General features: G+C 53.1%; 1 protein-coding gene across 2 annotated transcripts; it reads right to left on the bottom strand.

Annotated features, from left to right (window-relative positions):
* Positions 1–2078: 2078 nt before the first annotated feature.
* On the bottom strand, positions 2079–22676 carry CBLC (Cbl proto-oncogene C). 2 transcript variants are annotated; one of them, XM_032176431.2, is made up of 11 exons: positions 22261–22655; positions 20802–20948; positions 20480–20636; positions 19853–19974; positions 18065–18202; positions 12465–12552; positions 10064–10195; positions 8940–9086; positions 8464–8541; positions 2281–2350; positions 2079–2180 (listed from the first exon to the last, which is right to left on the bottom strand). In XM_032176431.2, the coding sequence occupies exons 1-10, from the start codon at positions 22611–22613 to the stop codon at positions 2288–2290; spliced, it is 1425 nt and encodes a 474-aa protein (XP_032032322.1). In that variant the 5' UTR covers positions 22614–22655; the 3' UTR covers positions 2079–2180; positions 2281–2287. The 2 variants fall into 2 exon arrangements, with proteins under 2 accessions (XP_032032322.1, XP_032032323.1); XM_032176432.2 differs by lacking the exon at positions 18065–18202 and having other exon boundaries at positions 2086–2180; positions 22261–22676.
* Between the last annotated feature and the right edge of the window lie 1800 nt (positions 22677–24476).

Here is a 24476-nt window from a genome sequence, read left to right as displayed (position 1 = left end):
TTCTTTCCTTTCTTTCTTTCTTTCTTTCTTTTTTCTTTCTCTTTCTTTCTCTCTCTTTTCTTTTTCTTTTTTCTTTCTTTTCCTTCCTTTCTTTTCCTTCCTTCCTTCCTTCCTTCCTTCCTTCCTTCCTTCCTTTCCCTCTCTCTCCCTCCCTCCCTTCCTTCCTTTCCTTCCCTTCCTTCCCTTCCTTTTTTTTTTTTTTTTTTTAGAGTTTCACTCTTGTTGCCCAGGCTGGAGTGCAATGGCGCAATCTCGGCTCACTGCAACCTCCATCTCCTGGGTTGAAGTGATTCTCTTGCCTCAGTCTCCTGAGTAGCTGGGATTACAGGTGCCCACCACCATGCCTGGCTAATTTTTGTATTTTTAGTACAGACTGGGTTTCACCGTGTTGGCCAGGCTGGTCTCGAACTCCTGACCTCAGATGATCTACCTGCCTCGGCCTCCCAAAGTGCTGGGATTACAGGTGTGAGCCACTGCGCCCGGCGCTGATACATTCTTTCAAGCCTCCTGTCCATTGGAATACTTTCTCATCATTTAAAAATTTTTCTTTTCTTTTTTGAGAAAGGGTCTTGCCCTGTTGCCCAGGCTGGAGTGCAGTGGTGCAATCTCGGCTCACTGAAGCCTTGACCTCCCAGGCTCAAGCCATCCTCCCACCTCAGCCTCCTGAGTAGCTAGGACTTACAGACATGTGCCACCATGCCTGGCTAATTTTTCCAAAATTTTTTGTAGAGATGGAGTTTCATCACGTTGCTCAGGCTGGTCTCAAACTTCTGAGCTCCAGCATCCCACCTGCCTCAGCCTCCCAAAGTGCTGGGATTACAGGCATGAGCCACCACGTCTGGCCTCATCATCTTTTAAGTATCAGCTCAGACATCGCCTCCTCCTGGAAGCACTCCCTGATCTCCCAGGCTGAGTCAGGTGCCCACTCTGGGTTCCTGGAGCCCCCTGGGATTCCCTACCCCAGACATGCCCACTCTGGGTCATCACTATCTAGGGACAGGTCTCTTTCCTCTAGTGGAAGGTGAGCCCTAGTGGGGCAGCGATCACTGCTTCCTGATCAGCATTGCTCAGCCCAGGGCTGGACACAGGGCAAGGTCTCCAGGAATGGGGCATTTTAAACAAGGTGGAGGGAGGCTTGGGCCACTCCAAGATGAATCATGAGGTGGCATCTCTTCTTCCTCAGCAAGATTTAGACTGGAAGTTAGCAGTTACTCTGGGAGAAAGATGTCAGAGAGGAATGAAGGACAGAGAGAGGAATAAGAACAGACCGTGGCAAGGCAAGGTGGATAACCAGCAGGGAAACGTGTGGTCCTTTTGACTAGGGACTTAACCTGGATATCTGAGTCTGGGTCCAGGGATTTTTTTTGCCATGATGAAGGAGGAGGGTTGGATGCCTGATTCTCAGAGAACTTGGGATTCTGGACTTCTAAATCCTGAGAGCAGGACTCCTGGGTATCACAGAGAAGGCTGGGGGCCCAGTTTCTTTTTTTTTCTTTCTTTTTTTTTTTAAGACAGGATCTCGGTCTGTCACCCAGGCTGGATTGCTGTGGCACAATCGCAGCTCCCTGCGACCTCAGCTTCCTAGGCTCAGTCTTTCCCACTTGGCCCCCCAAAGCCTTGGAATTATAAGCGTGCGCCACCGTGCCTGGCCCCAGCTTCCATTTGAAGATCGGAGGGTGGAGGAGGCTGGGGGCCTGGACTCCTGGGTCTGGGGGAGGAGGGGCTGGGGTCTGAACTCTTGGGTCCCAGGGAGGAGGGTCTAGGGTCCGGACTCCTGAGTCCAAGGAAGGAGGGGCTGGGGGTCTGAACTCCTGGGTCTGAGGGAGGACGGACTAGGGTCTGGACTCCTGGGTCTGGGGGAGGAGGGACTGGGGGTCTGGACTTCTGGGTCTGAGGGAGGAGGGGCTGGAGTATGGACTGCTGGGTCTGAGGGAGGAGGGGCTGGAGTATGGACTGCTGGGTCTGGGGGAGGAGGGCCTGGGGCCTGGACTCCTGTTGTTCAGGTCGGGACCAGGCCTGGGGACAGCCCTTTCCCAGTGCCCGCTGCCCTCTGCTGCCCCCTGCTGGCCACTGCACTCTTCCTTCGCACCCTGGAGGACAGACCAGGCTTGGCAGTTTATTTCAGTTTCACAACCCCCTTCCAGCCCTTGGGGCTCCCTTTAGCAGCACATCTCGGTGCCCTGTAGGCGGAGAGAGGGGTGGGTTAGATGAGGTCACCTCCAGGTGGAGGAGGGTGGAGTGGGGTGGAGTGGGCCAGGGAGGGTTAGGGAGTGGACTCACCTGGCCTTCAGGCCGGGGCAGGGTCCTGGGGTCCCAGGGCAGCTGGAGGGGAGTTCCCCTTTAGGAGTCGCTGCAATGGAGATATTTTGAGAGGGCGGTTGATTGCCGGCATCCAACCTTTCCCTCTGCCCCTCTTCCCTGCCCCCTTTGTCTTAGATCTGGGAGTCCCAGACCACCTGGGGGCTGGAGGTGGCTTCCTGCGCAGCTGAGGCCACAGCCTTAATTCTTGGCAAGAGAAGAGGGGCCCGAAGTCTGGGGAGGGCCAGAAGTGCCTGGGGGGAGGAGATTAAGAAATGTCTCTGCTAGGCTGCAGCCTGGGTGGACGTCCTTTCACAGGCCCTGGACAGGGGTGACACAGTGGTGGCGGCCACCGTCTGACAGGACCTTTGGCCTTGTCCCTAGTCCATGCTGCCTTTTCCCTCTCACCTCTAACTCGTGTAGGATGAAGTTTCAGTTTGTCTGTCCGCCTGTCCATCCATGTGCCCATGCTTCTGCTCACTCGTGTGCCCCACAGACAGTTCCCAAGCCTCTCCAGTGGGTCAGGCCCTTTTATTTTCTTTTCCTTTTCTCTTTCTTTTTTCTTCGTTCTCTCTCTCTTCTTTCTTTCTTTCTTTTTCTTTCTCTTTCTTTCTTTCTTTCCTTCTTTTCTTTCTTTCTCTCGCTCTCTCCTTCCTTCCTTTTCTTTCCCTCCCTCCCTTTCTTTTTCTATTTCTCTCTTTCCTTTCTTTCCTTTCTCTCTCTCCCTCCTTCTTTCTCTCTCTCCCTTTCTTTCTGTCTCTCTTTCTTTCCTTGTCTTTCTTTTTTAAAAAACAACAATAACAACAACAAACCGAAAAAACAGGGGCCACGGGTGGTGGCTCACGCCTGTAATCCCAGCACTTTGGGAGGCCGAGGTGGGTGGATCACCTGAGGTCAGGTTTGAGACCAGCCTGGCCAAGATGGTGAAACCCTGTCTCTATGAAAAATACAAAATTAGCCAGGGGTGGTGGCACATTCCTGTAATTCCAGCTACTTGGAGGCTGAGGCAGGAGAATCGTTTGAACCCAGGAAGTGGGGATTACCATAAGCCAAGATTGCACCACTGCACTCTAGCCTGGGCAACAAGAGCGAAACTGTCTCAAAGCAAAACAGGGTCTCACTCTGTTGCCTAGTCTGAAGTGCAGTGATGTGACCATAGATCACTGCAGCCTTGACCTCCTGGGCTCAAACCATCCTCCTGCCTCAGCCTCCCAAAGTGCTGGGATTACAGGCATGGCCCACCGCGCCAGGCCAAGGCCCTGTTTTTCGCTCTGAGAAGACAGCTGTGAACAAGACAGAACACTATCTTTGTCCTGGTGGAGCTGATGCTCCACTGAACCCAAGGCTTGCAGTGACTGATCAGCTCCTGAACAAGGAAACGTCCCAGAGCATGTTCCATGTCCTTCAAAGTGCCTGGGAGAGGGAAGATGCCGGGGAGGCCTCTTGGAGATGGAAATGACCCAGCCGATGCCTGAGTGCAAGAAGGATCCAGACAGAGGCTCCAAGTGAGTGGGGGCTTGCTGGCAAGTTAGAAGAGCAGCAAGGGTCCAATGCTGCTGGAAAGGAGTTGGAGTGGGGGAGATCAGAGAGGTGGGGAAGGGTCAGATCCCCAGCCCCAGGTCTTTGGGCAGTGGAGAGGACTTTGGCTTGAGTTCTTAGAGCCCTGGGGAGCCAGTGGGGATTTCTTTCTTTCCTTCTTTTTTGAGACGGAGTTTTTGCACTGTCGCCCAGGCTGGAGTGCAGTGGCACAATCTCGGCTCACTGCAACTTCCGCCTCCTGGCGGAAGCGATAATCAAGTGAGAATCAAGCGATTCTCCTACCTCAGCCTCCCGAGTAGCTGGGATTATGGGTGCCCGCCACCATGCCTGGCTAATTTTTGTATTTTTTAGTAGAGACAGGGTTTCAACATGTTGGCCAGGCTGGTCTCAAACTCCTGACCTCAAGCGATTTGCCCACCTCGGCCTCCCAAAGTGCTGAGATTACAGGTGTGAGCCACCGAACCTGGCTGCCAGTGGAGATTTCTGAGAGGTGAGGGAGGAGATATGACTCAGGTTAGAGATGACTGAGCTTGCTGGCTCCATCAAAACTCATGGGGAGGCTAGACGAAGTGGCTAATGCCAGTAATCCCAGCACTTTGGGAGGCCGAGACAGGAGGATCACTTGAGCCCAGGAGTTAGAGATCAACTTCGGCAACATGGTGAGACTCTGTCTCTAATTAAATTAAAACATTAAAAAAAAAAAAAACCAGCTTGTGGGGCTTGCGTCAGACTGGTCCCCATTTTCCCCATGAAAACACTGAGGGTCAGAGAGGTCCCCAGTGGTCAGTGGGGTGATGAGATCCAGCTCAATGGCAGTGTCGTCCCCTAAAGGGAGGTTTCTCAGATGGAGAATAGCAGTGTGTAGACAGCAACCCCAGGGGCCACTGCACCATACACAGATCACAACCACAGTGACACTGACCACTGATGCAGTCCCATCACATCCAGTGTCCACAGCAGCCCCAGCCTCACCTCTGCAAAAAAAATTAAAAAATGAGCTGGGTGTGGAGACATGCACCTAGTAGCTACTCTGGGGTCTGACAAGGGAGGATCACTTGAGCCCAGGAGATTGAGGTTATAGTTAGCTGTGATTGCACCACTGCACTCCAGCCTGGCTGACAGAGACCCCATTTTTTTTTGAGACGGAGTCTCGCTCTGTCGCCCAGGCTGGAGTGCAATGATGCTATCTCGGCTCACTGCAACCTCTGCCTCCTGAGTTCAAGTGATTCTCCTGCCTCAGCCTCCTGAGTAGCTGGGATTACAGGTGCATGCCACCACACTCCGCTAGACAGAGACCCCATCTTAAAAAAAAAAAAAAAAGCAATGCCAGGCACATAGCAAAAGTTATGACAGGCGGGGCCCACGCCTGTAGTCCCAGCACTTTAGAAGGCTGAGGCGGGCAGATGACTGGAGGTCAGGAGTTCAAGACCAGCCTGGCCAACATGATGAAACCCCGTCTCTACTAAAAATACAAAAATCAGCTGGGCATGGTGGGGGGCACCTGTGACCCCAGCTACTCGAGAGGCTGAGGCAGGAGAATCACTTGAACCTGGGAGGCGGAAGTTGCAACGAGCCGAGATTGTGCCACTGCACTCCAGCCTGGGTGACAAAGTGAGACTCCATCTCAAAAAAAAAAAAAAAAAGTTATGACAGTGCTTTGCTGAGAAGTAGCAAACCCAAGGCTGTCTCTTCCGTGGTATGTTTTGAAGAATGAAAGGGTAGGTGGGAGTGGACTGGAATTTTAATCAGGCAGGGTTTAGGGAGAGGAGGAAAGGGCGGGGGAGGCAGAGGGTACGGCCTAGGCAAAGGTGTCACCATCAGGCCCGAGGTCCCTGTCAGCCTGCTGTCCTGGCTGTGTCCCCCATCACTGTCCTCTGGGAGCCGGCTGAGTGCCTCCTAATGTTTCCATTTGCTTTTGGCGGCAGGTTGGATCTGTTTTTAGCTTCCCTGGCTGGTTTCACCACCACCCCACCCCCGCTTCCTGCTGGCTCTCTTGTTTGCTGTGGTCGAATAATGTTCCCGGACTTCCTGAGCTGTTTGTTTGAAGACAGCCCAGTATTGATCAAAGCCTGTGTGTACTCAGCCGGAGATACTGAGATCTGCCTCTCCCCAGCAATCCAGGGTCCCAAAAATCCTGGGGTGGTAGCGTGGGGAGAAAAGAAAGCCAGGACAGGGCTCATTAAAAAATAAGTAGGCTGGGCGCGGTGGCTCACCCCTGTAATCCCAGCACTTTGGGAGGCCAAGGTAGGCGGATCACCTGAGGTCGCGAGTTCGAGACCAGCCTGACTAACATGGAGAAACCCCGTCTCTACTAAAAAATACAAAATTTGCCAGGCGTGGTGGCACATGCCTGTAATCCCAGCTACTCAGGAGGCTGAGGCAGGAGAATTCGCTTGAACCCCAGAGGCGGAGGTTGCAGTGAGACGAAGACTGCAGTGAGCCGAGATCATACTATTTTACTCCAGCCTGGGCAATAAGAGTGAAACTCCATCTCAAAAGAAAAACAAACAAACAAAGAAACAACAAAAAAATAAGTAGATGGTTTGGGGGCCTTACAGACTCCAACACGCTTTTCCTCTTTCGGGGTGTGTGGTTTTGGGCAGGTACTGTCACCTCTCTGAACTTTTTTCCTCTGGAAAATGGAGAGAGGAACATTTGTTTGTTTGTTTGTTTTTTGAGACAGGGTCTCATACTCTGTCATCCAGGCTGGAGTGCAGTGGCGCAATCTTGGCTCGCTGTAACCTCCACCTCCCGGGTTCAAGCGATTCTCCTGCCAGTCTTCCAAGTAGCTGGGCTTACAGACGTGCGCCACCACGCCCAGCTAATTTTTGTATTTTCAGTAGAGACAGGGTTTCACCATGTTGGTCAGGCTGGTCTCAAACTCCTGAACTCAGTGATCCACCTGCCTCAGCTTCCCAAAATGTTGGGATTACAGGCATAAGCCACCGCGCCCAGCCGGGAGAGGAACATTTTTGACTTCATAGGGCTATTGGGAAGACTCACTTCAGTGTATTCATTTGGCATCTATTTATTGAGCACCTATGATGTGTGTGTGTGCTAGGCACTGTTCTGGACTCTGCAGATATGTTGGAGAAGACAACAAAGGGCTGACCTGCAGGAAGGTTGCAACCTGACAGTGATAAAAGCCAACAAAACCAACCCTAAGCTCTGCCGGGTGGCGAAAGATCTTTGAACATACAGCAGAGCAGAGGCCGGAGGGACAGCGGTGCTATTTTCATCTTTTCTTTTTTTTTGTTTTAGAGAATGGGGTCCCATTATATTGCCCAGAAAGGTCTCAAAATCCTGGGCTCAAGCTTTCCTCCTGCCTCTGCCTCCCTAAGATCTGGGATTACAGACTTTTTTTTTTTCTTTATTGGTTTAGAGACAGGGTCTCATTCTGTTGCCCAGGCTGGAGTGCAGTGGTGTGATCACGCCTCACTGGAGCTACCAACTCCTGGGATCAAGGGACCCTCCCACCTCAGTCTCCTGAGCAGCTGGGACTATGGGCGTGCGCCACAACTTTGGGGTAATTTTTAAATTTTTTGTAGTGTTGGGGTCTTGTGATGTTGCCCAGACTGGTCTCAAATGCCTGGGCTCAAACCGTCCTCCTGCCTTGGCCTCCCAAAGTGTTGGGATTGCAGGCTGGGCATGGTAGCTCATGCCAGTAATCCCAGCACTTTGGGAGGCCAAGGTGAGTGGATCAACTGAGGGCAGGAGTTCAAGACCAGCCTGGCCAGCGTGGCAAAACCTCGTCTCTACTAAAAATCCAAAAATTAGCCGGGCATGGTGGCAGGTGCCTGTAGTCCCAGCTACTTAGGAGGCTGAGGCAGGAGCATTGCTTGAATCTGGGAGGCAGAGGTTGCAGTGAGCCGAGATTATGCCACTGCACTGCAGCCTGGGCTACAGAGTGAGACTCTGACTCAAAAAAAAAAAAAAGAAGTATTGGGATTGCAGGCGTGAGCCACCACCCCAGCTTGGGGTGCTATCTTGAACACAGTGATCAGGGAAGGCGTCCCTAAGAAGGAATGCGAAAGCAAGCCTCAGGAAAGGCCATGCAGGCCAAGGGCTTGTGCAAAGGCCCTGAGGTAGGACACATCTGGGATGCTGGAAGGAGAGCAGGAAAGTCCTTGAGGCTGGGCGCGGTGGCTCACTCCTGTAATCCCAGCACTTTGGGAGGCCAAGGAGGGCAGATCACAAGGTCAGGAGTTCAAGATCAGCCTGACCAATATGGTGAAATTCTGTCTCTACTAAAAATACAAAAATTAGCAGGGCCTGGTGGCAGGCACCTGTAATCCCAGCTACTCAGGAGGCTGAGGCAGGAGAATTGCTTGAATCCAGGAGGTGGAGGTTGCAGTGAGCCAAGATTGCGCCACTGCTCTCCAGCCTGAGCGACAGAGCAGGATTCCGTCTCCAAAAAAAAAAAAAAAAAAAGAAAAGAAAAGAAAGTCCTAGAGGGGTAATGAACCAGGAAGAAAACAAGGAAAGAGGTCACAGAGGGGATGGGGGCCTTGGAAATGGGTGCCAAGGATGAGTCCCTGCCCTGGCACCCTGAGTGCACAGGTGAACCAGGGACCCTGGAGGTGAGGGAGGCCCCAGCCCCCAACCTCAGACCAGCGCCTGACTCACCACCTTCGACTGGGCATTTCTGGGCTTCCTAGGGGGCAGATCTGGCCGTGGGGGCAATGGAGGAGCCGAAAGGGGCACCTGGAGGGGACAGAGGAAGGAGAGGGGGCTTGTGAGCTGCCATTTTCTTCTCGCCTCCATGTTCTCCTGCCTGGGACTCAGCATTCAGGCACTGTTTTAGACTCAAGATATAACAGAGACCAAGACAACATATGAACACTTAGGAGGGTTATAGCCAGGGAAATCCACAGTCCCAGCCCTTGGGGAAGCCAAAGACCACTTCCCTAGGACCTGAGAATCTTGTTATCAGCCCCCTCCTCTCCTAGAACCCAGGAGTGCGGGCCCTCAGCTCTTCCTCCCTCAGACCCAGGAGTCTAGGCCCCAGCCCTTCCTCCCTCAGACTCAGGATTCCAGGCCCCCATCCCTCCTCCCTCAGGCCTCAGGAATGCGGATTCCAGCTCCCGGCTGGCCCTGCTCACCTGCTCCAGCTCCAACTCCCTGCCTTCCTGGTCACTGCTGTCCCCCGAGTCCTCAGCAGTAGCCTGACCATGGAACTGGTAGATACTCACGGCCTCCCGGCCCTTGATCTCGCAGCGGCAGAAGGGGCAGGTCTGGCTGTCCGAGTGCTGGGGGAGGTCGGGAGGGAAAGGGTCAGTGCCCCCCTGCTCTCCATCCCATCTTTTGGGCCAACAAGGAGCTCCCTGCCCAAAAGATCAATGTGGGGAAGACAGACAGAGGAAGGGAGACGGAAGGAGAGAAGAGGAGTCGTGGAGAGCAGGGGAATGTGGAGGGAAATGCTGGGAGGGAAGGTGAGAGAGGAACGGAACCAGAGCCGAGGTCAGGAGGGGGCACACAGGCCAGGGATCCTCCCCCATGGAGCCGTGGCCACAGCTTCCAGACCAGGCCTTTCTGGGCTCAGACCCTCACTGTGGCCCTCGTTGTTGTTGCTGTTTTTTAAAAAAAACGGAGTCTCGCTCTGTCACCCAGGCTGGAGTGCAGTGGGGCGATCTCTGCTCACTGCAACCTCTGCCTCCCAGGTTCAAGTGATTCTCATGCCTCAGCCTCCCGAGCAGCTGGGATTACAGGCACCTACCACCACACCCGTCTAATTTTTGTTATTTTTTTTTTTTAGTAGACACGGGTTTTCCCCATGTTGGCCAGGCTGGTCTCGAACTCCTGACCTCAAGTGATCCACCCACCCCGGCCTCCCAAAGTGCTGAGATTACAGGCATGAGCCACCGTGCCCAGCCTCACTGTGGCCCTTGGGAGGTCACTATTCTCAGCCCCGTTCTCCAGGGGACGAGGCTAAGGCTCAGAGAGGTGAAGCCACTGGCTGGGGATCACCCAGGCAGAGAAGGAAGGAGAGCTTTCCACTGATAACATTGCCAGAGAGGGAGAAAGAGAGGCAGCGTGTGCAGAGTGGGATGGAACCAGAGGCCCGGGGAAAGACAGCCGGGCTCCTGAGTGGTCGCCGTCAGGTCTCTGCCCTCTCTGGACTTTGGTTTCCCCATATGATCATTGAGGCATAGAGGAGATCCTTTTGGGGCTTTCCCTGTAGAGAGGGGGAGACCAGAGGGGAAGGTGCCGCAGGGGTCAGACCCACCTGCCAGGCAGCCAGGCAGCGGCTGCAGAGCAGGTGCCCGCACGGCTCGATCTTCACATCCTTGTTGCTCTCAGCACAGATCTTGCAGAGCTCAAATGTGGAGTCCATGGCCCAGTAGAGCTGCAGCTGCTCCTGGCAGGTGAGAGGATAGAGAAGACAGCGAGGGGCATGTTTCAGCCACGGGGACACAACTTGGGCCACAGGAAGAAAATCCCAAACCTCAGCTGGTTGTGGTGGCTCACGCCTGTAGTCCCAGCACTTTGGAGGCCGAGGTGGAGGGATCACCTGAGGTCGGGAGTTCGAGACCAACCTGGTCAACATGTTGAAACCCGTCTCTACTAAAAATACAAAAATTAGCTGGGCATGGTGGTGCATGCCTGTAGTCCCAGCTACTCGGGAGGCTGAGGCAGGAGAATCGCTTGAACCCGGGAGATGGAGGCTGCAGTGAGCTGAGATTGCACCATTGAGCTCCAGCCTGGGTAACAAGAGCAAAATTCCGTCTCGAAAAAAAAAAAAAAAAAAAAAAGACAGAAAGAAAATCCCAAACCTCTGTCTTGGCGCTGTGGCTCATGCCTGTAATCCCAGCACTTCTGGCAGCCAAGGCAGGTGGAATGCTTGAGCCCAGGAGTTCTGGACCAGCACGGGCAGCATAGTAAGACCCCGTCTCTATTTAAAAAAAAAAAAACCAAACCTCTGTGCCAGACCTGAACCCTCTCCTAAGTCCAAGGTTGGCATGTCCAACGGCCTCCTACATGTCTTCACTCGTTTTTTTTTTTTTTTTTTGGAGACTGTCTTGCTCTGTTGCCCAGGCTGGAGTGCAGTGGCGCGATCTTGGCTCACTGCAACCTTTGCCTCTGGGTTCAAGTGATTCTCGTGCCTCAGCCTCCTGAGTAGCTGGGACTACAGGCATGAGCCACCATACCTGGCTAATTTTTGTATTTTTAGTAGAGATGGGGTTTCACCATGTTGGCCAGGCTAGTCTCGAACTCCTGACCTCAAGTGATCTGCCCGCCTTGGCCTCCCAAAGTGCTAGAATTACAGGTGTGAGCCACCTCACCCAGCCATGTCTTCGCTCCTTGTTATGAGACTTCTTCTCCCCAGTTGTTTACACCCAGTGGTGCCAGATTTAGCAAATAAAAGTACTGGATGCTGCTAAATTTGAATTTCATTCTTTTTTTTTTTTTTTGTGGGACGGAGCCCCACTCTGTTACCCAGGTTGAAGTTCAGGGTCGCGATCTTGGCCTACCGCAACCTCTAACTCCCAGGCTCAAGTGATCCACCCGCCTCAGCCTCCCAGAGTACTAGGATTACAGGCATGAACCACTGTGCCTAATCTAAATTTGAATTTCTTTCTTTTTTTTTTTTTTTTTTTCTTGAGACCAAGTCTCACTCTGTTGCCCAGGCTGGAGTGCAGTGGTGTGATCTCAGCTCACTGCAACCTCCGCCTCCTGGGTTCAAGTGATTCTCGTGCCTCAGCCTCCCAACTCAAGTGCCTCAGCTGGGACTACAGGTGTGAGCTCCCACACCCAGCTAATTTTTGTATTTTTGGTAGAGATGGGTTTCACTATGTTGGCCAGGCTGGTCTTGAACTCCTGACCTCAGGTGATCTGCCTGCCTTGGCCTACCAAAGTGCTGGGATTACGGGCGCGGTGGCACCCGGCCTCCAAATTTGAATTTCATGTAAACAGTGAATACAATTTGAAGTATAAGGATGTCCCAAATATTGCACAGGATATATTTATACTAAAACAAATTTAGGGCCAGATACAGTGGCTCATGCCTATAATCCCAGCACTTTGGGAGGTGGAGGCGAGAGGATCGCTGGAAGCTAGGAGTTCAAAACCAGCTTGGGCAACATGGCGAAACGCCATCTCTACAGAGAAATACAAAAATTAGCTGGGTGCAGTGGCTCACACCGGTACTCCCAGCTGCTCGGGAGGCTGAGGTGGGAGGATTGCTTGAGCCCGGAGGTCAAGGCTGCAGTGAGCCATGATTGCACCACTGCACTCCAGCCTGGGTGACAGAAGAGATCCTGTTTCTAAAAATAAAAATAAATAAAAAATAAATTATTTATTTATTATTGTGTTTCTCTCACTCGTGGGGTGGCTGTGAAGATTAGGAGCTGGCATGGGGCTATCGCTGGCAAATGCTCAAATGCATTAGCTGTCCTGATGATCTCAGCAGCATCAGTTCCTTATTTAATCCCCGTGATCACCCCTGGGAAAGAGGCAGGAGGAGCCGTATTTTCTGGAAGAATAACTGAGCCTCAGAGAGGTCAAGTGATTTACCCAAGGTCACACAGCCACCAAGCCAACACTCCAACCCCAGGCCTCTGAGCCAAGGCGACGTGGGGGTGGCAGGGTCAGGGAACGGGGACTGCAGGTGCAGGTGCGGGTCTCACCTCTGACACGTGGATGCGCTGCTGGGGTTCTGCCTGGCCGAGCTCAGTCAGATCTGGGTTGTGGTTCTTTCCATCTGGGTAGAGGTAGCTGGGGGAAGGGAAGAGAGGGGGACTGGGGGGCCATCCAGTATCTCCCACCCCCAGATGAACAAAGACCTTTACCCCCTACAGGGCCCCATATTTCCCTTGAGATGAGGATCTGCCCCAAATCCCTTGCTGGCCTGGGGTTATTTTCCCTCTGCCCGCCTCTAATTGGCACTGTATCTTCTCAGATACCCCAGGGCAGGGCTATGTCCCCTCAGACTCCCAAGGTAGGGCACACGAAACCTCAGTGACTCAAGCTCCAGAAACAAGGATGAGATAGAATAAGAACCAGAAAATGGGATGAAAATTTCTGGCTTAGGGCAGGCGTGGTGGCTCACGCCTGTAATCCCAGCACTTTGGGAGGCCGAGGTGGGTGGATCATCTGAGGTCAGGAGTTCAAGACCAGCTTGGCTAACATGGTGGAACCCCGTCTCTACTGAAAATATAAAAATTAGCTGGGCGTGGTGGTGCATGCCTGTAATCCTAGCTACTCAGGAGGCTGAGTCAGGAGAATTGCTTGAATCCAGGAGGCAGAGGTTGCAGTGAGCCGAGATCATGCCATTGCACTGCAGCCTGGGTGACAGAGTGAGACTCTGTCGCAAAAAAAAAAAAAAAAAAAAAAAAAAGGAAAATGTCTGGCTTAGCTCTTCTAGAACCTCACTCTTCTCCTCCATGCCCAAGCATAACAGATTTTAGCGTCACAGATCATGAAAGTGATCAAATCCTAGAATCTGATAGTATCAGGATGGAAAGACCCTCTGAGAACACCTGTACCACTTCTTCCCTCACAGACAGTGACCCAAGGCTCAGGGTGGGAAAGGCATCTGCCCAAGGTCACACAGCAAGGACCAGAGAGACTCAGAACCAGGGTCGTAGGCCAGATCTCAGCACTGGGCTCCAGGATGCCGGAGAAGCAAGCTCTGGGCTCCCTGGGTCTCCCACTGGACCATTTCCTCGGCCTATCTGGCACGTCTCAACGCTACTCCAATTATCCCAACGGGGTCATGAGTCCCCGAGGCTAGTGGCCCTGCCTGGCCTGTCATGTGGAGCAGTGCAGGATCCCTGACCTGAGCCCCACAGTGGCTCTCCCACTAACACACTGTGTGACCTGGCTGGGGCCACTCTACCTTTCTGGCCTCAGTTTCCCCTTCTGTAACATGGACATAATCACGCCTGAGGCAAAGATTTGTGATGAGGATTAAATAAGACAGCGCTGGCCGGGCACGTTGGCTCACACCTGTAATCCCAGAACTTTGGGAGGCCGAGGCAGGCAGATCATTTGAGGCCAGGAGTTTGAGACCAGCCTGGCCAACATGGTGAAACCCCGTTTCTACTAAAAATAGCAAAATAAATAAATAAATAAAATAATAACTAGCCGGGCATGGAGGTGCGTGTCTGCAATCACAGCTACTTGGGAGGCTGAGGCAGGAGAATTTCATGAACCCAGGAGGCAGAGGTTGTAGTGAATGGATATCACACCACTGCACTCCAGCCTGGGCAACACAGCAAGAGTCTGTCTCAAAAAAAAAAAAAAAAAAAAAAAGAAGACATTTTAAAAATAAATAAGAAAGACAGTGCTTATAAAACATGCAGCCCTGGCTGGGAGCAGTGGCTCATGCCTGAATCCCAGCACTCTGAGAGGCTGAGGCGGGAGGACTGCTTGAGCCCGGGGGTTCGAGACCAGCCTGGGCAACACAGAAAGACACTATGTCTAAAAAAAAAAAAAATTAAAAAAATTAGCTGGGCATGGTGGCTTGTGCCTGTGGTCTCAGCTACTCGGGAGAGGCTGAAGTGGGAGAATCACCTGAGCCTGGGAGGTCGAGGTTGCAGCAGTGAGCCGTGGTCATGTCACTGCACTCCAGCTTGGGTGACAGCGAGACCCTGTCACAAAAAACAAACAAACAAACAAACAAAAATGCAGCACTGGCCAGGTGCAGTGGTTTACACCTGTAACCCCAGCACTCTGGGAGGCCAAAGAGGGAGGGTCGCTTGAGCCCAGCAGTTTGAGACCAGCCTGGACAACATAGTGATACCTTGCCTCTATTTTTTTTTCTTTTTATTGAGATGGGGGCTCACTATGTTGTCCAGGTTGGTCTCAAACTCTTGGGCTCAAGTGATCCTCCCACAAAGTTCTAGGATTTCAGGCATGAGCCACCATGCCTGGTGAATAATTTTTTTTTTTTTTTTTTTGAGATGAAGCCTCACTCTCATCCCCTAGGCTGGAGTGCAATGGCGTGATCTCGGCTCACTGCAACCTCTGCCTCTTGGGTTCAAGCGATTCTCTTGCCTTAGCCTCCCAAGTAGCTGGAATTACAGGCGCCTGCCACCACGCCTGGCTAATTTTTGTATTTTTAGTAGAGACAGGGTTTCACCATGTTGGCCAGGCTGGTCTTGAACTCCTGACCTCAGGTGATCTGCCCGCCTCGGCCTCCCGAAGTGCTGGGATTACAGGCATGAGCCACAGTGCCCGGTGCAAATAAATTTTTTAAATTAAAAAAAAAAAAATTTAAATGCAGCATCCTCCTCTGTGCATAAACACCCAGTAAGAAGGGACTGATTGACTTTATTTTATTCTTATTTTTATTTTTTGAGATAGAGTTTCGCTCTGTCGCCCAGGCTAGAGTGCAGTGGCGTGATCTCGGCTCACCGCAAGCTCCACCTCCTGACTTCACGCCATTCTCCTGCCTCAGCCTCCCGAGTAGCTGGGACTATAGACGCCCGCCACTGTGCCCAGCTAATTTTTTGTATTTTTAGTAGAGACAGGGTTTCACAGCGTTAGCCAAGATGGTCTCGATCTCCTGACCTCATGATCCACCCGCCTCAGCCTCCCAAAGTGCTGGGATTCCAGGCGTGAGCCACTGCGCCCGGCTTATGATTGACTTTATTTTTATGTTTTTGAGATGGAATCTCACTCTGTCACCTAAGCTGGAATGCAGAGGCGTGATCTTGGCTCACTGCAGCCTCAACCTCCTGGGTTCAAGCGATTCTCCTGTCTCAGCCTCCCGAGTAGCTGGGATTATAGGCATACACCACCACGCCTGGCTAGAGACCGGGTTTCACCATGTTGGCCAGGCTGGTCTTGAACTCCTGACCTCAAGTGATCTGCCTGCCTCAGTCTCCCAAAGTGCTGGGATTACAGACATGAGCCACCATGCCCAGTGTCTGATTTTTCTGTTTTAAATGGTCCCCAAGAGTAGCTGAAGTGTTGTCTCCTGTTCCTAAGTGAAAGAAGGCTGTGATGTGTCTTATGGAGAAAACGTGTGTGTCGTATAAGCTTCGCTGAGACACAAGTTATACTGTTGTTGGTTGTGAGTTCAATGTTAATAAACCAACAATAGGTACTGAATAAAGTGTCTTTTTTTTTTTTTTTTTCTGAGACGGAGTCTCGCTCTGTCGCCCAGGCTGGAGTGCAGTGGCATGATCTCGGCTCACTGCAACCTCCGCCTCCCGGGTTCACGCCATTCTCCTGCCTCAGCCTCCTGAGCAGCTGGGACTACAGGTGCCCACCACCAAGCCAGGTTAATTTTTTTGTGTGTTTTTAGTAGAGACGGGGTTTCACCGTATTAGGCAGGATGGTCTCGATCTCCTAACCTCATGTTCGCCTGTCTCGGCGTTCCAAAGTGCTGGGATTACAGGTGTGAGCCACTGCGCCTGGCCTTGAAAAAGTGTCTTTAAACAAAAACATACATAAAGGTTACTATGTTGTGATTGGTTGACAAAAATGTCGTGACCCAGCCGGGCGTGGTGGTGTGCACCTGTAGTCCTAGCTACTCAGGACCCAAGAATGTATTTCCCCTGGGAGCAATGGCTTGGTATTCAACAATTCAGGGTGTGTGGTGACTTTATAGAAGATAATTACTGCAAATTGGTCAGGCGTGTGGCTCGCACCTGTAATCTGAGCACTGTGGGAGGCTGAGGCGGGCAGATTGCTTGAGTTCAGGAGTTCGAGACCAGCCTAGTCAACATGGTGAGACCTCCCCCCATCTCTACGAAATATACAATAAAATTTTTTTGTTTTGTTTTGTTTTTCTCAGATGGAGTCTCACTCTGTCACCCAGGCTGGAGTGCAGTGGCGTGATCTCAGCTCACCGAAACCTCCACCTGCCAGGTTCAAGCAATTCTGCCTCAGCCTCCGGAGTAGTTGGGATTACAGATGCGTGCCACTGCGCCCAGTTAATTTTTTTTTTTAATTTTTAGTAGAGATGGGGTTTCACCATGTTGACCAGGCTGGTCTTGAACTCCTGATCTCAGGTGATCCGCCCGCCTTGGCCTCCCAAAGTGCTGGGATTACAGGCATGAACCACTGTGCCCCGCCAAAAATGTTTAAAAAATTATATATTGAAAAATAAATAACAATTATTGCAAATAACAGCATCTCTATCTATCTGTCTATCTATCTATCTGGCTATCTAGCTAGCTACCTACCCTCCTATCTCCTCTCTTGTATGTCAGTCATATAGATATGACTGATAAGAAAGTTCTGGCTAAAGGTGAAACTTTGAAAAGAAACCTGCCTTCTTGGACAGGCACGGTGGCTCACACCTGTAATCCCAGCACTTTGGGAGTCCAAGGAGGGAAGATCACTGGAGGTCAGGAGTTTGAGACCAGCCTGGCATAGCAAAACCCCATCTCTACTAAAAATCCAAAAATTAGGGCCGGGCATGGTGGCTCACGCCTGTAATCTCAGCACTTTGGGAGGCCGAGGTGGGTGGATCACGAGGTCAGGAGTTCAAGACCAGCCTGACCAACATGGTGAAACCCTATTTCTACTAAAAATACAAAGAAAAATTAGCCGGGCGTGGTGGTGCGTGCCTGTAACCCCAGCTACTCCGGAGGCTGAGGCAGGAGAATCGGTTGAACCCGGGAGGCAGAGGTTGCAGTGAGCCGAGATCATGCCATTGCACTCCAGCCCAGGCGACAGAGCGAGACTCCGTCTCAAAAAAAAAAAACAAAAAAGCAAAAAAAAACCCCACGTGTCTAGCAAGTTCTCCAGTTCTGTTTCTGCCCCATCAATCTAGATTCTAGAGCAGGATCTGATATCTAGAAGCAAAAGCTGGCCGGGAACGGTGGCTCACGCCTGTCATTTCAACACTTTGGGAGGCCAAGGCGGGCAGATGGCTTGAGCCCAGGGGTTCGAGACCAGCCTGGGCAACATGGCGAAACCCCATCTCATTTTTAAAAAATTAACTAAAATAAAAGAGAAAGAAAATAGAAACAAACGCTCTTGAGCTCAGTTCCAAGGAATGGAGCTCTTGCGGTTGTGCCCAATGCCCCACACACTTCTCGGGGCTGTGGCTGGGTCCGACCTATGGCCATTTTGTGCAAACCTCAGAGGAGCCCCTTCCTCAAGACCTTTGACTGCCACCTGCTGGAACCTTCTAGTACTGCAGATTTGAGACGTCCCCTATGTGAATGGTTGCACCCTCAAACGTGGTGGCCGCCGGCAGTGCTCAACATGCAAGATCTTTCCAACCAGATTTTGCTGACACCCTCCTCCTACCAGAATGGAGACTCACAAGCCGTCCTTCTGTCCCTCCAGGAGCACCTGGGACAGGGGTTTGTCGGCAGGGATGGTCTGCAGGATGCTGCCATCTGAGCTCACATAGCCGATGGCCCACTGCCCCAGGCGAGTACAGCTGGGCCGGAAGATGTAGCTGGAGGGAGAGGTAGGTAGGATGGGGTGAGGAAGTGGTCACCGCCGTCCCTTTGGCAAACTCCCAGTCCCCCGCCCTGTTGGGAATCCAGGTGTCTAAGTCCTCACCCCCAGCTTCCCATCTTGTAGGCAATGGCATGTGCGAGATCCCCGCCTGCCTCTCTAGGGGATATATGCTGTTTGTACCTGCTTGGCTCTTTTATGATAAAAACAGACCTGCTTCCATTTGGAGATCTCTCCCCGCTTCACTGGAGTTTAAACAAGGCTGGGGTGGCCAATCAGTGCATTTTAGGACCCCTGACCACAGTGACAGGAGTCCATTCTGGGAATTTTGCTGGAAGCGTCAGAGCAAGGTGCCCCCTTTCTTACAGAGGTTGCTAAGAAGGTAGGGTACACAGCTGGGGCTTCTAGAAGTCATTTGCCACCATGAGGAGAAACCATGTTTGAGAATGAAGCAAACAGAGGAAAGCAGAGAAAGGGGATGAACAGGAACTGATTGCTGACAGTAGCCGTTGAGCACCTGGATCTAGCTGTGCCTGAAACCCACACCCTGGCCTTCTTTTCTTTCTTTTCTTTTCTTCCTTTTTGTTTTTGAGACAGAGTCTTGCTCTGTTAACCAGGCTGGAGTGCAGTGGCAGGATCCTGGCTCACTGCAACCTCCGCCTTTCGAGTTCAAGTGATTCTTATGCCTCAACCTCGCAAGTAGCTGGGACTACAGGCACGCATCACCATGCCAGGCTAATTTTTGTATTTTTTAAAATTTTTTTGAGATGGAGTTTCACTCTTGTTGCCCAGGCTGGAGTGCAATAGCGTGATCTTGGCTCACTGCAACCCCGCCTCCCGGGTTCAAGTGATTCTCCTGCCTCAGCCTCCCAAGTAGCTGGGATTACAGGCACATGCCACCACGCTTGGCTAATTTTTTTGTATTTTTAGTAGAGATGGGGGTTTCACCATGTTGGCCAGGCTGGTCTTGAACTCCTGACCTCAGGTGATCCACCCACCTCGGCCTCCCAAAGTGCTGGGATTACAGGTGTGAGCCACTGTGCCCGGCCTGGCCTTTTCAATTACAGGAATTTATTTTTTCCTTTTTTTTTCCCCCTTAAATCAGTTTGAAGTGTAACTGGAAGAATGCTAATGCACTCACCGTCCTACCCCTGCACCTCAGCCCTGCAGAGACTCACAAACCTGACCTTCTATTCTCTTGGTACCTAGACAGCTCAATTCTCAGCACTCTAGGGGGACCCAACAGCTCAAAACTCCTGGTTGAAATAATGTAAGGACTCATATGTCTTGTTTTTCAGTCTCCTATGCCAACAGGTGGGAAATTCATACTCAAAATATTGAACAGATGGTGCAAAACGGCCCTGACCTACCAGAAACAGACCTTACCCTCAAGCAGGGTCTTTGGGCTCCTTGCTAGAGCGGGCACTGTCCCTTAGCTGCAGGATTATGGGACAGTACAGGAGGCCTCGAGAGAGGAGGCGGGCTGGGAGGGGCACTCAGTGTCCTGCCTCCGAGTTATCAACTCTCTGGGGTCCTGGGTACCTCTGTTCCCACTCTTGGAAGGACATCTGGTCTCCACCACGCACCAGCCCAGAGCCCAGATCCCTGAGCCCTGCAGCCTTGTTCTGCGGAGCCCTGGACGCTTTACCTGCCTGGCTTGTCCCTGCAGGCCTGCAGATGCTCTTGGACCTCATCATAGGTGAGGAAGGCCATGTAGCCTGGGTGGTTGACTGCCAGGAGCTGCCAGTTCTTGAGGAGTGTTGGCCATGGCTGGGGTGGGGCAGGACTTGGGTCAGGGAGAGACCAGGGAAGCAGCTCACATCCCTAAGTAGTCCCTAGGGCCCGAGAATCCAACCACCTCCTTCACACCCATGGTGGGCCTCAGGCATACCCCTTTTACAAGACCCCAAGCTCTTCTTTCTCCAGAACTCAGGAGTTTGGGACCCTAGCTTCCTCCTCCCTCAGACCCAAGAGTCCAGGCCCCCAGGCCTCTCCTCCCTCAAACCCTGGAGTCCAGGCCCTCACCCCCTCCTCCCTCAGACCCAGGACTCCAGGTCCCAGCCCCTCCTCCCTCAGACCCAGGAGTCCAGGTCCCAGCCCCTCCTCCCTCAGACCCAGGAGTCCAGGCCCCAGCCCCTCCTCCCTCAGACCCTCCTCCCTCAGACCCAGGAGTCCAGACCCCCAGCCCCTCCTCCCTCAGACCCAGGAGTCCAGGATTCAGCCCTCTTCTTCCTCCTGGACACGAGTCTAGCTCCCAGCCTGGGCCTTCCCTGACCTGAAAGAGCCTGGTGAAGACGTCGAACTCGAAGATGGACACGTGCCCGCTGCAGGTGAGGTCGATGGTGGTGCGCAAGGCCAGGGCTGTGCAGCCTGGTTCCACAGGGTGGCAGGTGCCCAGGAGGGACTCAAACTCAGCCCAGGGCAGCACACACCTGGGTGGGAGAGGGGTGGGAGAGACACCGCTGAGGCCTCCCGGAGCCTATGATGGGAGGCTCTCCAGGAAAGAAGCAGCTGTGGGCCCGGACTCCTGGGTCCCTGGGCCAGGGCAGGATGGGGCTCCGGGAGCTGAGGGTCCCTGAGGACAAGGGCCTACTCACCGGGCTCCGCAACGCTCCCTCCAGAAGATGTGGGCTGGGGCCTTGGTGAGCTGGTACATGTGTCCACAGTACTTTCCCCCGGGGAAGAGTGCATGCAGCTCTGCGTGCATGTGGCTGAAGATGATGGCCAGCTTGGCCAGCTGTCGCCTGTGGGGATGGGCAAGGACTCCAGCTATCCTTGGGGCTCCCACTGACACCCTCTTCCTCCCCTCATGGGGAACACCTGCAGGGATAAGGCTCTGGACTCTCTCTCATCAGTGTAAGGTAAGAGTCCATTCCTGCTGGGCGTGGTGGCTCACGCCTATAATCTCAGCACTTTGGGAGGCTGAGGTAGGAAGATTGCATGAGGCCAGGAGTTTGAGACCAGCCTAGCCAACATAGCAAGACCTCCTCTCTACCAAAAAATAAAAAGATTAGCCTGGCATGGTGGTGCACGTCTGTGGTCCCAGCTACATGGCAGGTTGAGGTGGGAGGATCACTTGAGCCCAGGAGTTGGAGGCTGCAGTGAGTCATGATGGTGCCACTGCCCTCCAGGCTGGGCGACAGGGCCAGACCTTGTGTCCAAAAAAAAAAAAGAGACACTACAAAATATTTAATATAAAGAAGTGGCATGGGTCACTGAACTAGACCTTGTTCTGGGCTCTGGGCCCCAAACCTCGTCTGCCCTGTCACTCTGAGATGCCTTCCTCAGTGCAGAACAGCAGAGGGGTGGCCTCCAGGCAGGTCCTGGGTCTGCAGCCAGCTGTTCCTCAGGAACTAAAGACCAAGTGGGTAGTCCAGGCAGAAACCGAGATGGGGGCCTAATGATCAGTTTCTTTGGGTGTGTCCATCTACCTCTGCTCCACCTAGGAGCCCATGGGGTCTCCACATTCTGAGGCCTGATCCTCCCAGCTGGGCCTCCCAAAGAGCTGGGATTACAGGTGTCAGCCACTGTACCCGGCCAGATCAGGCCAAGTTCTGATCACAAATGTGCACACATCTAGAGAACTTTGAATCAGAGAATAATAGTAATAGCTAACTTTTATTTTATCCTCAATGTAGGAAGCCCCATGGGGTCCACGAATTCTGAGATAGTGGGATAGTGGGAACCAGAATCGGGCTGCTGGGTGACCAAGGAAATGGCAAAATGGGGCTGAGGGCATGGGCGCCCAAGGAAGGAGAAAACTGGGTGGCCCATGTTCCAGGTTCCTTTAGGAAGGAAGGGCTGGGGCCTGGACCCCTGGGTCTGAGGGAGGAGGGGCTGGGGGCTGGACCCCTGGGGGGCTGGACCCCTGAGTCTGAGGGAGGAGGGGCTGGGGCCTGGACCCCTGGGTCTGAGGGAGGAGGGGATGGGGGCCTGAGTTCCTGGGTCTGAGGGAGGAGGGGGTGGGGGCCTGAGTTCCTGGGTCTGAGGGAGGAGGGGCTGGCAGCAAGGCCTGGGCCTCACCCCTGAGGACTTTGTTCAGGGGCGAAGGCTCACCTGAGTCTGGAGCCCGACCGGAAGAGCTCGTCGTTGGCACTCCTTTGGCCCCGGGGAGGCAGCAGCGCGGCCACCTGCTTGCTCTTGGCCTCCAGATTGGCCAGGTAGATGAGTAGAAAGTCCCCGGGGCCGCCGGGACCCCCGGGGCCGCCTCCGCCGGCCGCCCGCCGAGAATGGGCCACCTCTCGAAGCAGCTGCGCTGTGCGGGGCAGCAGGTCCCGCAGCGAAGGGGGACTCACGGACAGCCGGGGGTCGCCGCATTGCTCTTCTAGGCGCTGCAGCATCCTGACTGCCCGGCCCAGGGCGCGGGCCTCTTCCCACTGTCGCCCCCACGGGGCCACCGCCAGAGCCATGGGAGCCTCGCGTGTGCCGGCAGCGACCGGTGCGCCCGGGATAGGCACGGCCTCGCCCAGAGTGAAAGGAGAGGGCGGGTCCTAGAGAACCGGGGAGGGGCCTGCAGGTACCAGTGTCTCCAAAGGGGGCGGGGACTGGAGGACCTGGCACGTGGGTCTTCAAGAGGTGGGATTTGGAGGCCGGGAGCCAAATCTGGCTTGTAATCCCAGCACTTTGGGTGGCCGAGGTGGAAGGATCACATGAGCCCAGGAGTTCAAGACCAGCCTGGGCAACACAGTGAGGCCCCATCTCTAAAAAATGTTTAAAAAAAAAAATAAAATGTGGCCGGGAGCGATGGCTCACAACTGTAATCCCAGCACTTTAGGAGGCTGAGGCAAGCAGATCACCTGAGGTCAGGAGTTCGAGACCAGCCTGGCCAACATGGTGAAACCGTGTCTCTAATAAAAATACAAAAAAGAAAAAAAAATTAGCTGGTGCGGTTTGAGTTTGATTCTCAAAAAGGAGCAGGGTGGGGTGGCTTTGGTGGGTAGCGGTAGGAGGGGGCTTCTCAGTGGGTGGGTGGGAAGTGCAGGTAGGATGTCTGGGTCCCTTCAGAGAGGGGCAAAGGGCTAGGGGAGGCCTGGGACTTTTTTTTTTTTTTTTTGAGACAAGGTCTTGCTTTGTCACCCAGGCTGGAGTGCAGTGGTGAGATCTTAGCTCACTGCAACCTCTGTCTGCCAGGCTCAAGTGATCCTCCCACCTCACCCTCCTGAGTAGCTGGGGCCACAGGCGCGCATCAGCAGTTCTGGCTATTTTATTTTATTTTTTGTATTTTTAGTAGAGACGGGGGTCTCACTATGTTGCCCAGGCTGGTCTTGAACTTCTGAGCTCAAGCGATGCGTCCGCCTCGGCCTCCTAAAGTGCTGGGATTACAGGCGTGAGCCACTTTGCCCTGCCGTGGGTCTCTTCTTGGAGAGGGGAGGGGAAGGGCTGGGAGCTGCCGGGAAGTGGGACTTGGACACAGCACTTTGTCGAGTGGTATGGGACTTTGGTCGTGGCATGGGGTTAAAGGTCAGATAACTGAGATTTCAAGGAGGAAACGGTCAGGGAGGCATTGCTATCTCTCTGTCTCCGAGGAAGGAGGCACAGAGCCACCAGGCCCGTGGGTTCCCTAGAAGCAAGGGTTGGAAAGTGGGTGTCTGAGGGGACAGGAATTTGGCAACAAGATTTCTGGGTCCCATAATGGTGTGACATGGGAGAAATCAGGCCAAAGTTAAGATACTCCTGAGTCCCGAAGAAGCCAGGCGGGAGGATGGGGTTCAAGACTGCAGGGGCGGGGAGCAACTCGTTTGTATAGGGGTGGCTGGGCGTGGCTTTCACCCAACCTGTAGAACCTGTAACATCAACCTGGTTGCTCAGTTGCTCGCTGGGCAGCCATCGGGGCGCTGTGGGCCTTGCCTCCTAAGCAAGGCATTCTGGCCACGCCCCATCCCAGGCCAAGCCAAGTTTTTTTTTTTTTTTTTTTTTTTTTCTTTTTCCTGTGATACAGAGTCCTGCTCGGTCTTGCTCTGTTGCTCAGGCTGGAGTGCAGTGGCCTAATCATAGCTCACTGCAGCCTGGATCTCCTGGGCTCAATCAATCCTGCCTGCTCGGCCTCCTAAAGAGCTGGGATTACAGGCGTGAGCCACCATGCGTGGTCAGACCACGCCAAGTTCTGATTGCAAATGTGCACATATCTAGAAAACTTTGAATCAGAGAACAATAGGAATAACTAACTTTTATTTTTTTTTTTGAGACAGGGTCTTGATCTGTCTCCTAGGCTGGAGTGCAGTGGTTTGATCACCACTCATTGCAGCCTTGACCTCCGGGGCTCAAGTGATCCT

This window comes from Hylobates moloch, unplaced genomic scaffold (genome assembly GCF_009828535.3).
Source record: "Hylobates moloch isolate HMO894 unplaced genomic scaffold, HMol_V3 SCAFFOLD_15, whole genome shotgun sequence".
In the NCBI taxonomy this organism is placed as follows: Eukaryota; Metazoa; Chordata; class Mammalia; order Primates; family Hylobatidae; genus Hylobates; species Hylobates moloch.
Note: the sequence above shows the minus strand (reverse complement) of the source record. Positions and strands in the feature narration are given on the sequence as shown.

Coding starts and splice junctions, on each gene's coding strand:
- CBLC (XM_032176431.2), bottom strand. CDS start 22,613: ATGGCTCTGGCGGTGGCCCCGTGGGGGCGACAGTGGGAAGAGGCCCGC. Junction 20,637..20,801: donor AGGGAGCGTTGCGGAGCCCG/GTGAGTAGGCCC, acceptor TCTCCCACCCAG/GTGTGTGCTGCCCTGGGCTG. Junction 9,087..10,063: donor GCTGCCTGGCTGCCTGGCAG/GTGGGTCTGACC, acceptor GACCTCCCCCAG/CACTCGGACAGCCAGACCTG.